The sequence below is a fragment of the Sciurus carolinensis genome, chromosome X, assembly GCF_902686445.1.
Source record: "Sciurus carolinensis chromosome X, mSciCar1.2, whole genome shotgun sequence".
NCBI lineage: Eukaryota > Metazoa > Chordata > Mammalia > Rodentia > Sciuridae > Sciurus > Sciurus carolinensis.
Genome location: NC_062232.1, coordinates 18092943 through 18106449, shown reverse-complemented (window position 1 = coordinate 18106449; position 13507 = coordinate 18092943). Strand labels below are relative to the sequence as shown.

At 31.6% G+C, this 13507-nt stretch overlaps 1 protein-coding gene across 5 annotated transcripts in view; it reads left to right on the top strand.

The window, feature by feature from the left end:
- The window catches only part of Cnksr2 (connector enhancer of kinase suppressor of Ras 2), a 275785-nt gene that overhangs the window by 159817 nt on the left and 102461 nt on the right, over positions 1-13507 (top strand). For all 5 annotated transcript variants that reach the window (XM_047535710.1, XM_047535709.1, XM_047535712.1 and 2 more), the window contains 2 exons: positions 498-631; positions 5551-5762. In XM_047535710.1, the coding sequence (XP_047391666.1) occupies positions 498-631; positions 5551-5762 (346 nt within the window). The remainder of the gene's footprint in view (positions 1-497; positions 632-5550; positions 5763-13507) is intronic.

Here is a 13507-nt window from a genome sequence, read left to right as displayed (position 1 = left end):
ATAATCCATTTTTGTTGCCTTTTCTGAGAATCTGTGACATTCTACCAACCTAGGAGTAGAGTTTGTCTTTTTGGTGACATCTGAAATAGCTTTCTTGTGTATCAGTCAAGATGTAAGCAAGCTAATTCTTCTATGAATCACTATTATCTTTCTTTCAAAAGTGGGATTCTGACAAAGCTAATTTAAATAAGGTTCTGACTGAGATAAATCTTCCCATTATAAAACAGTACATGGTAATTTCTTACCTCATAAATAGCTTCTAGGTGGTTAGACCATAGGAAAAGGTGAGTTGGGAACTAAGTGGAAACCTCTAACATATATTATTTATTTTTGGAGACTCAAAGGAATATCCATATACTAAATAACATCCTTCTTGATTTCAGCCAACTTCAAAAACTTTGCAGAAATAGATCATTTTAAAATGATAACTATATGTCATTGTTGTTGTTGTTTGTGTTGTTTGTGCGTGTATGTATTTTCTTTTTCATTTTAACCAGCCTCTTATACCTAGAAGTCCCACAAGCAGTGTTGCCACGCCTTCCAGCACCATCAGTACACCTACCAAGAGAGACAGTTCTGCCCTCCAGGATCTCTACATTCCCCCTCCTCCTGCAGAACCATATATTCCCAGGTATAAAACTAACTTTCATGTTGTTCTAGGCAGCTTCTACTTAAAGATTAAACTAATGGCATATAAACTGCAAAGTCAATTCTTGAGGAATACTATGAATATTTTCTCAGGAATTCTGAACACATTCTGGAAAATCATTCCCATTATAGTGAATGAAATTTGATTAATAATAACAGTAACTAATTTGTATTAAACATTTATTATGCATTAAGTATCTTATCCTCCTTATCTCTTATAATAAGAAAGAACAGGAAAGTAATATTAAGTAACAATTAAGATTATTTTAGTAAGTATAAAATAAGTGAAACTCTTTGGCTAAGAAACCCAAGGAAATCTCAGACTAGTTTGAAGCATTCCATTTTTTTTAAGAGAAAGTTTTCATTGTATTGAAAAAAAATGGGAGTAAGGGAAGAATGGAGGAATGTTGGATTGTGTAGAGGGAAGTGAAGCAAGGGGAGGAGGCAGAGGGAAGGAAAGATAGTGGAATGAGACAAACATCATTATCCTTTGTACATGTATGATTACACAAATGATGTGACTCTACATCGTGTACAACCAGAGAAATGAAAAGTTGTAGCCCATTTGTGTACAATAAATCAAAATGCATTCTGCTGTCATGTATAACTAACAGTTTATTAGTATGAGCAAAGTTTATAGATAACTTTAATGCTTTCTTAAATGCATAGAGAGATTACTTTTTTGATGATGAGGAAGAGGAAAAGAAGGAGAGAGTCCCCCGCCCAGTACCTTAGAATCTAGAGTTTTTACTTTATCAGTTCATTAATATTTTCTCCAGCAAATAGTTTTTACAAGAAAAAGAATTGCCTTTAAGGTCTATTTCCTAGACTTCTTGGGGCAGAATCTCCATTTCATTTCTAGATTCTAATTAGAAATTCCTGGCAGGGGTGAAAGATTACAGCTTTGTGCCATAATGCATTCTGTCCAAAAGCATTCTGATATCCAGCCTGTGAATACAAAAATTATGGGAAGGGCCAGAAATGAGTGGGGATAATAAACACCAATCACAAATAATTTGATTTAGTTTTTAAATTAATTCTGCCATCATTCAAAAATAATAAAGTTGTATTATTATCAAGCAGTACTTAATATTAAATTTCTCCTGTATATAAAAGAATTGAATTCTTTGTGTTTAATTTTCATTATTATTTAATATACCTAGTGTTTCAGAGATATTTATTCTATTAGATACAATGATACTGACATTATATGGTCTAAATGCTATGTGGCAATATGGCATGTCTGAAAATACTGTGTTGTCATATAGTAATAAAACTATAACCAGTATTTGTATACATATAAATCCTTATTTTTGAGAATTAAATATAGCTATAGGAACATAAATTATAAAAAACCTAATTGACTAACCTGGCATTTCATAAGTCTTTCCGTTATATGATTTGAGATGTTACATTAAATTTATAATCAGATGTACAAATCCATCCAATATAAGAGTAAAATCATAAGTTATATTTTAATTCTATTTAAACAGTGTCAGTTTTTCTGAATACTCTTGCATGACAAGTACTGAACAAAACAAGAAACTACTTTTTGTGATTTTCATTTAAACTGAAAATATTTATATTTCAGAGCAAATGATTATATAACTAGCCTTATTCTTTAGAGGGCTATATGCACAGATAAACATCAAAAGAATATTTCTTAACAAATCTCCACAGTTTTTATATGTTCTTTCCTGTTCGCTTTGGTTAGAGATGAACTTGTTATAACAAAATGATCTCCTGGACAGATGGGATTTAGATGGACAAAACATTGAAATGAACCAGTCCTGTCCTCATGACTGTGGTAAAGATATTTTTAAGTCAATAAAAAGCTTGAACATGCTACTTAAAACTATTAGAGTAGTTGAAATATCAACATACTAGTCATTGTTTTATAAGTACAAACTAAAGGCCCCATACTTTTCAGTAAAATTCATAAAAGTAGTATATATTTTCTCAATTGATTTTATTTGGTCAGTATGTAATTTAGCAGAATATTCTAAAGATATTTTGAGTCTTACTATTATTTACCATTCACACAGTTTTTTTTTCCCCCTGCAGTGCTGGGGATTGAACCCAGGGACTTGTGCTTGTGAGGCAAGCACTCTACCAACTGAGCTATATCCCCAGCCTTCACATAGTCTTTTGATAGAGCAATCAGAATAGTCCATGCTTCAAAGCCCTTTTGAACCACAACATTATGTAAATCATGTGCATATTTTGGTCTGACTTGAAGTCATAGTCATAAAACCCTTTGCAGTTGTCATTATGATTATAAATAATGAAAGGTATCTTAATAAAAAACAACTTAAAATGATGAAACTAGATGTTAAGAATTTTTATGTGATTAAATTATTCAAACATTTATTCCAGGAAAAAAAGTCACTGTAAATGTGCCTTTTCCTCTAAAACTGAAAACACTCATGTATATAAAGTATATGAAATTTGGTTGATATTTTATTATGCCTTGTGATTATATGCAGAATCATTAAAATGTGTTGTGCATTTATATTTAACCAAATTTCTTTTCCTATGATAAAAATGAAAAATTTGTAGGTCTTAGAACAGCTCTGAAGTTTAAGTAGCAATTTTTGTTATAAAGTCTACTGTCATTAAATAAAAAGAAAGTCCCCTAAAGCCATGCTATGTTCATCCTTTTCCTTAAATCCTTTCTAGATCAAAGGTGTAGATTTATTACATATTTTTATTAAGGTATAACATTAATTAAAGTCAAAATATTTATAGTACGATGAAGTAATTGAGTTTTTCAGGGATTCATGACATGAGTACATACATATACACACACACTTATATAGACAACTCATACATATACATACACACATACTCTAAAACATATTTCATTCCATTGGAAAGTTGGGCTTATTTTTTACTTAGCATTGTTTGAGCACTATATTGACATGTTTAACTTATCTGTCCTTTTGATCTAAGGCTACTTCTTCATATCATTATGCTGTACAAAATATCAGCCCTTCAAATTTTCTGCCACAGGCTGTGTCCATATAAATATAACATGGTGAATTAATTGGTCTGGATCACCCTCTGATCTCAGCTACATTAGTATTCATATCACAGGCCTGATAGAGAAGTCTACCCATTTACAGGTAGGCATAGCCTTACTCCAGTGCCATGAATTCATTGGAGCTGTTTCCAGGAAAATTGCAGTGTAAATTTCTTTTTGATAGAGGATTAACAGTGCCAGAAAGTACCAGGTGATTTGTTCAGGAAAGCTTTTAGCTAATTGAAAATAAAATTCTCTCTGGAATTTTTATTTATTTTCTTCTCATTGCCCGAGTGCTATATAGGCATATTTTGGTTATAAGCAATTATTTTAGAAAATAAAAGAGTAAATGGCAATGTAAATAGAAAACTCACCTTGTGATGGGTTAAATTATAGGACAACTTAATGATTCTGTTTAGTCAGTCTTAAGAATATTATTTATTGTTTTTTACATATTTAAAATACTGGGAATATAGTTTTCTACATTTTAGACTTTTAAACATTTGCACACAGATGCAAAAATATGGACATTTTGCTCCGAAACTCATATTTTGGAAATAGCATTACTTTTCTAAGCTCATCACCATTGTATAAGGTATAATGGACTTTAGATAAATATATATACATTTCTATGTATGATATATATTTCAGGTTTTCTATATCTTTAAGATTTTAGTTCTACCACTTAACATAAAATTAAATTTTTTTCTGGTTTGATAATACTGATTCATGACACTGTTTAGAGGCAGTGGAAACAATTAAGGACTAGGAAAAAATATCACTAATGGCCCATAAGGGAAGAAATACTGCATTTACATTCATAGATATGCTCTAGAAGATAAACTTTTCTAAAAAGAGTACATAGGTAATTAGTGAAATATTCCATAAGATGAACTAGGTTCAATTTAACTAATCCTAAATGGAATATTTCTATCAAAACACCATTCATTATGGTCTAATTATCAAGTACTATGTAAGTAGTAGGTTTTGGAAACCCCATATATCCCATTTTCAAACTCCATATTTTATAACATTTCTTTACCCTCTTGCCACAAGAAACATTGCTAATGTGTAATATTTTTTCTCTAGTCTCTTAAGCTTCTTTTAAATTAATAGCCTGCTGTTTCAGATCACTACAATACCAGTTTATATAGGTCTAATTTGGTTCCTAATACCATGATATCCCTCATATAAATGATAAATCTTATATACATCTTTGTTTTTCAGCAGTACACATTTTACCAAAAATCAACTAGGTAATCTGGCAGAAAAAAGGCATGTGGTTAAATTAACATTGTTAGTGTTATACATACTGACTTGAATACTAGAGCAATTTATGTGCTAAAATTATTTCCTTTGTATGACATGGTACAATGAAAAATGAACTAGAGCAATAGTTAAAAGATCCATGGTGCATTTCTAGCTCTGTCATTTATTAGCTGTATGACATTGAGGCAAGTCATTTAACCTGAGCCTCAGCATTTTTTCTTAAAAATATGAATAATTGAAAATTGCCCTATAATTATCTTTTTCTTTCTTTCTTTGAACCAGGAATTAAACCCAGGGAGTCTTAACCACTGACCCACAACCCCAGCCTATTTATTTATTCATTTACTTACTTACTTATCTACTTACTTATTTATTTAGAGATAGGGTCTCTCTAAGTTGCTTAGGCCCACTAAATTGCTGAGGAAAGCTTTGAACTTTCAATCCTTTTACCTCAGCGTCCTATAATTTTCAAAGAAAGCTTAGAAAGATCAGAAGATATATTATATGGGAAGTTTATTATTAGCATTTTAACTCTTTGCCATTTTACCTCCCTAATACTTTTCTACACTTTTCAACTTTTTCTACTTTTTTACTCTAACAATTTTCTTTAGGGATGAAAAAGGAAACCTTCCTTGTGAAGACCTCAGAGGACATATGGTGGGCAAGCCAGTGCATAAAGGATCTGAATCACCAAATTCATTTCTGGATCAGGAATACCGAAAGAGGTTTAATATTGTTGAAGAAGATACTGTCTTGTATTGCTATGAATATGAAAAAGGAAGATCAAGTAGTCAAGGAAGACGAGAAAGCACTCCAACTTATGGTGAGAGTTCTTCTCTTATTTTTACATGACATTATGTCTGACATGGGGATCGCAATTTCCTCATAAGCTTTGGGGCTATGAAGATTACTTGATTGCTTTTGAATATTTATTATTAATCTGTTTCCATCATGTACTTCTAAGTGAAATATCAACAATATGACATGACATTAAAAATTACTGTATATTTTCCCACAATAAGTGAGAGCATCAAGTATATTTTAGCTCATAATGGTTTATGAAAATCTTCCTAGCATAACATCTACCTCTTTTGTTAAATGTTGCAAATTAAAACAATTCAAGAGCTTTATAATTTTTATGAATACTTCTAACATGACTTCTTTGAAATAAAATTATTTCCTTAATATTCAGGGATTAAAAACACTTTTAGATAAGCTTTTCTGGGGTAAATCTCATCTCAGTTTTGTATTTTTAAGAAGCTGAAAAATTAATCTGACATTCAATTTGAGGTGGATTTTAAATAGAATAGACATACTATATTTAAGGCAAAGATGGGCCCAGAGTAACCATGTACCTCGGATTTTTTTTTTATCTCTTGACTTGTTTTTCCATGAATGACCAAGAATGTAGCCACATCACAAATATATAAAATTTATACCTTGCATTGGCAATATTTTCTGATAAAGTTGCCTAATGTAATAAACCCTTTGTTCCTATTACAAGAATGAATTGATTTAATTGGAAGTCTGTGGTCCTTCCTTTCCAGTTTTCAAATTGATCATTTTCATTGAGGGGTTTATGTGTTGGGGAAGGATAGGATTTTTGCTGATTAGTCTAAACTTGAGCAGTAAAACCAAAAATGAATGAAAATTATTTTAAACACTCTCTTTCTACCCCACCTTCCTCACTTGTTTACCACAGCCATGTCCCTCCCTCCTGGTCCCCAAATGGCAGTAATATTTTCTTATGCACATCTTATTACTTTATGGTTCTCTGTAATAATTACGTATGAAAAGTTTTACCCAAAATGATCTTAAAGAATAGGAATCATACTTATCTTTCTTTTTATTATTCTTTGTACATGTGCTTTTTATCTAAATGAATTATGATACTTTTAGAATAACTCCTCAGTTACACAACTCTAGTGATTTATTTTGAACTGTTGTATATTGAAGGTATTTGCAACTTTTTTCTCTCATATTATATTGTAAACCTACAATATAGAGACATGCCATCTTTGTTAGCCCTTTCTATGTCCCATGACATAATGTATAATTTTTATTCGTTCCACAAGTACATGTTGACCACCTATTATTAGATGGACAGTAAAGTATGTCAACTCTTCTCTTTTTATATCCCAGAGCTTTCTGCATATTTTTTACTTATATGGAAGTAAATGAACATTTCGTTTAAGGGAAAATTCTAGTCACCAAATGAAGTCATTGTTTCATTACTCATGACCTTATATATTTAGTAGGTTCTTACAGAATATCTTTAAATTGTCATGTCACATAGCAGTTTAAAGCACCTAGTACAGTTATGTTCCACAAATCATATCAATAAAATAGAATACTGTTTGAACTTTAGAAAAATTAGATAGCTTATAGTTAAAAAAACAAATATGTACATGCTTAAAATAGGGATAAAGAAGTAAGCAAAGTTCTCTTTTTAAGTTTTGAACCTGAAACAATAATAATCTTACTATATAGTGGTTTTATTTAATCTGAGCCTAAAAGGTAGATACTTGTAGATACTTACTTCAGTGAAGATGTCGAGGCACAACTTGAAAGTTGTTTCAGGTAACTAAAAATTTAATTTATTTAATTTTCCAATATCAGATCCTAAATAATAAAAATCTACCATTCAGTTACAGGAATTGTGGCCATAATTTTCCCAAAGATTAATTCATTTGTTAACTCATTTAGCTAGTATTTTATGTACATAAAGTCAGTCAGAACTAGGGACACAGGTGAGTAAAACATAAGTCCTACCAGGAAGACAGGCATAACCCAGTGGGAGAAACAGCCACATTACAGTCATTTTAAGTCAGAATATATGCACAAAATGCTGCATAGCCCAGTAATTGAATAACCCCATAGTCTGCCTGAGAATTCACATAAGCAAGCATGAAATTTATGCTGAGTTTTGAATGATAAATAATCATCACCCAACATTTCTAAATGCTAATTATCTCCACCAAATATCTGGTACCTTTTTAAAATCTAGGTCTGAGACCTGAGGGTTTGCTTAAATCTCTCAGCCCAGACCCTAAAGACCCCAATACAAATTACTTCCAGCCTTCATAATCAATAACAACTTCTTTATTTAACGTATAAGTAGTATCATGATGTGGACCACGAAGTGTGACAATATTCTCTTGTATTTGAAAATAATGATGATGAAAATTCAGTCTTCCTGAAATATATTGCAAAAAACTTAAATACAGAAAATTTCATATTTGGTATTTTCTAGATTTGATAGTAATTTAACTTCTTAGTACTTGTGTGATACCTTAAAATGCAGTGTAAGGTTCTTTATCCTAATGACTTTCAATTTAGTTCTTAGTTACAAATGCCCTTATCTTGAAGTATTTGAATTTAGCCACCATTATTCTATTAACTTCACAAATTACCTGTTACACAAGTAAATTGTAAAGTTAAGATTATGAGTGTAGGTAGACTTTTGAGAAGCAAAACAGTACCATGACACAGTTTCCAGTACATGTATATGCTTTGGGTTGTATAGATATTAATATATTCACATTTTAAAGTTGTGTGTGTGTGTGTGTTTTAGTCAACTTTTTCATTGATGTAACTAAAGACCCTTACAAGAACAAGTTTAGAGGAGGAAAAGTTTATTTGGGGAATCATTGTTTCAGAGGTCTCAGTCCTATAGATAGCTTACACCATTCCACAGGGCTCAAGGTGAGGCAGGATATTGTGGAGGAAGAATGTGGTGAAGGGAAACTGCTCAGGACATGATCAAGAAGCAGAGAGAGACTCCCCTTGCCAGATACAAAATATCTACCCCAAAGGTACACTTCAAATGCCCACCTCCTCCAACCACACCCTACGTGCTTTCAGTTGATTCCCATTAGGGGAGTAATTCACTGAAAGGGTTAAGGCTCTCATAACCCAATCATTTCACCTCTGAATATCCTTGCATTGTCTCACACATGAGCTTTTTTGGGACACATCATATCTAAACTATAACAGTGTATATGTGTGTGCATATGTGTGTATATATATAGTTATATATGGTGTATGTATAGTTATATGGATATATGTTCTGTATACATATATATTTTATATTACATTCACATATACATGTATATAATAAACGTATGCTATATTTATATAATGTATACATTTATATAATAAATGTATATAATGCACATTTATATATATAAAAAATAAGAGAAACTCCATTATTAAGCACAATGACAAAGAAGCACAGATGTAAAGACAAATACTAGAAATTATTCTGATTTTGGATTTTAAAGAATGTTGTTTAACCAAGGTTCTCATTTTATACTATGAACACTTTTGTTAAGAATGCATTGAAAGTGTAAGTATTCACCCTAAACAATTGGATAAGTGCAATATGTACAAATAGTAAATGGCTCTTCTAGAAAATAAGTAACACCTGTTGAGCTTTTATGTATATCCAGCTCTGTTCTAAACATTTGAAAGGTCATTAATCCATTTAATCCTCACAACAACCCTATGAGGTGTATACTAATAAAATTCTTGTTTTACAAATGAAAAATCTGAAGTAGAGGTTAAATAACTTACCCATCTAGTAATGATGTAGCTGAAGTTAAGCACCCATGGATATTGTTCACCTTACTAGTTTACTAGCTAGTCAAATGTGACTAAAAAAATAATTTTCTAACTTGTAAAAAAATTACCAAGAATTGTGTTACTCCTTCCATATTAAAAAAAAATTATGTATCAGGCAAGAAGAGGTAGGTCTCATTTTGCATGTTGTTGTATATCGGTTTTTTTTATGTTGTTGTTGCTGTTATTTTTTGTATTTACTGGTACTGTAATGAGCATTCATTTACATAGATATAGTCCTGACAGTCTTTGGAGAAAGAGTGCTAAATTGAGGGGTAAAATGAGCAACAATGTGTTATATCCTTTTGAAATCAGAGTTCATAAAATTTGTTTTACTTTCCTTACAAATATATACAAGAATAATTTCTGGACATATAGATGGTAGTAGGGAAACAACATTGATTAGTGGTTGCTAGCACTGACTCTAGCATCAGCCATGTTTGATAATTCTGTCTGTCATCTACTACTCCAGAGTGACCCTAAGGATATTACTTTAGACCTAATTTTTATTATTTGTTAAATGAAGATGATAGTATCTGCCTCATAGGAGTTTTGTGAGAATTTAATAACAATGAATTATAAACTGCCTTAGTGTCCAGTATATAAGGTATTTATTTTTATTGTCATTATTAAATAGAAACTTTAATATAAAAATAGAAAGGGTGAAATGGCATTAAATCACTTTATTTGGTCACATCTGCTCAGGCTACAAAAGTAAAGGTTCAATTTGATATCATTTACTTGTCAATTTCTTAGAATGGAAATATTTCCCATCAACTTTCCTTTTGCACTATTCATGGACTTCTTATCCTTGGTATTCCATCATAGCACATTTCTAGGCATAGAAACATACTAAAAGGTTGACACAGCTGGCTGAGTTCCTTGTGTCCATAAGTAGTCATATTTTATAAAAATTGGAAGAAAACATCTTTATAATAGAATCACAAGAACAGTATTGCTTTGAAGATAGGAATCTAGACATTTTCTGATTTATTGAAAACATAATACCTCACAAAAAGCACATGAATTAATGTAAAGTTGGCTTTTTAGCAGTGCTCCTCATAAATGTTATTGGCATACATTGCATTGGGTAAAATTAATATCTATAACATTCTATCTGAACATTTTCAACTGAGTCTTTAGGACAGGAGAAAACCAAGTACTTTGTCCCTTTTATCCACATGTATAACAAATGGCTTGAATAACTTACAGTGGCATGATGAAGGTTCTGAAGGCAATGGCATTATAAACTGAATATGAAATGAGGATAAGTGTCTTAGGTTCCAGGGTCTCTCACCGTATTTCAACACTGCCTTTCTCTTTGTCTTACAAATTCATTTTGTCTTTTGGGCAGTTAAAATATACTTAATAGCATTTTTTCAGACACTTCTTAAAGGCTCAATTATATACAAAACACTCATACTTGTTTTTTCTGAAGAACAGAAGCCTGCTCTCTTTCCTATTATTTTTTTTGAATATAAATAATTTTCCCTAAAAAAAAAAAGTTTAGTTGTCATTCACCAGCTGAATGGAATTCTAATAACAGGATATTTCTTCGTTCAAGTAAAATGTATCCTTCCTAAAGAAGAGCTAACCATATAAATAGAAATTAGAGAATCAGAAATGCAAAGATATGACATATGTACTATACTCATAGGAATTCTTAATCCTTGGACTTATTTAATATATTTCATAAACACTCCAAGTTGGTTAGCATCACAAAATAATTTTGAGCATCAAGCTGATGGTTTTAGGGGATCTTATAATTGATGGAAAAATCAGTTCAGCAGTATTTTGACATAGAAATTGAAAATAGTCTGTTTCTAATGTAAAAATTAGAGTGATCATCTAGGGAAGGCACTCTTCCTTAATTTGTACAGTTGTACTGATGGAAATAGACAAAACATAAGTTTTGAAGCCAGCGAGAGCAAACTTTAGTGTCACCTTGGCCTTTAATAATTGATTGTCCTTGAGCTTCATTGAGATTTCACTTCCCTATATTTTGTTTCTTTTTCTGTAAACATGAGATAGTAGTACCATTCATAGTGTTTTCATGAGGAATAAATGAGATAACATGTGTCTAGTACTTAGCAAAGTTCTTGCCTCATAGAAAGTGCTGAAGAAATGGTGCCCTGATTGTACATTATTGCTTCTTATAAGTAAAAATGACAAAAATGTGCCAAAGATTTTCAAGTGTTGATGGAACAAATTAGCACTTGCTTTTCTCTCTTGTGAAGGGATTTAGCAAGGGAAAAGAAGGCTAGAAATATTCCTTCTTATTTCATCCCTCTACCAATCCAATAACCAACTATTTATGTTGTAGCAGCTAAAAGAAAAAGAAATAGAACTTTTTGTTTTCTTTTAGTTTAGATTTGCAAAAGTAAAAGGAAGAATATTCAAACAGCTAATAATGCTCCAAAATACTACCCAAGTCTTCTTAAACTCCACTACAGAAGGGTCATTAGAACCTCTCAGAATCTGAAAATAATTGAGTGCTCACAACTTTTAAAGTTTTTGGTGAGCTACCAAAATAAAGAAGGAAAATATAACATGTAAACAAACAAAATGCAGACTTTTAAAGAAATGAAACCTGGGAAGAAAGGATTATTCTGAAAGGATTCAAGGTAATTAAATAATGGATAAAACAGTAAGATCAAGAAAGAGGAAGTTTCAATAAAGTTCCAGAATATTAATATGTGAATAAAATGTGAAGATTACCAAACCAAATTTCAAAGGCAATGCAACTATGAAGAGAAAAGAAACTCTTCAAATAAGCTAATCAACAGAATTGAAAAGTTAAGAATAGAGATATTAATTTAGTCATTCTCACCTGAGGTCACTATTCCCCACCTCAGAGGACATTTGGCAATTTCTGGGGATACTTTATGTTATACAGTCATAGCAGTGTGGTAGAATGCTATTGGCACTGAATGGGTAGAGGTACAAAACACTACCAAACCTCATTTAGTGTATGGGACAACCTGCAACAAAAATAATGATCAGCCAAGTGTGGTGGCTTACACCTGTAATCCCAGAGACTCGGGAGACTGAGGCAAGAGGATCTTGAGTTCAAAGCCAGCCTTAACAACTAAGCAAGGTCCTTACCAACTTAGCAAGACCCTGTTTCAAAATAAAATAATAATAACAACATCAATAAAAACAAAAGGGCTGAGGATGTACCTCAATGGTTAAATGCCCCTGAGTTCAATCCCTGGTGCCAAAAAAAAAATAGTGACCATGTATGCTACTTTTGAAAAACCCTAGCTAATAAAGAAGAATGAAATTATGGCATTTGCCAGTAAATGGATGGAACTGGAGAATGTCATGCTAACTGAAATAAGCTAGTACCAAACAACCAAAGGCCAAATGGTCTCTCTGATATATGGATGCTAACCCACAAGGGAGGATGGGGAGGTCAAGAATAGAAGTTCATTGGATTAGACAAAGGGGAACTAAGGAAAGGGATGAGAAGGGAAATAGGAAGGACAGTAGAATTAATCAAACATAACTTTCATAGCCTTGTATTTGTATACATGACCAGGGTTACTTCGCATCATGTACTACCACAAGAATAGGATCCTAATTAGAACAAGTTATACTCTATGTATGTGTAATATATCAAAATACATTCTATTTTCATGTATATCTAAAAAGAACAAATTAATTTTTTAAAAAATCCTGGCTAAATTAAGAACTGATTTATAGATAAATTGAATACAGAAGCATATACTAGAAAATCAAAATCAGAGACCTTATATGACACATGGATGATTATCTTACTATTTTTTTCTAATTCAACGAACCTAGGTAGTTTTATTTCCCTGGAAATATATACCTGTATTTATTCATGCTCAGTATATTCTCTGGGCAGAAGTGCTCTAAGGTTGTATCTGTGATGACCAACCTTGCCATATAATAGAAAACATAATCATGACATCCTCTGGGACA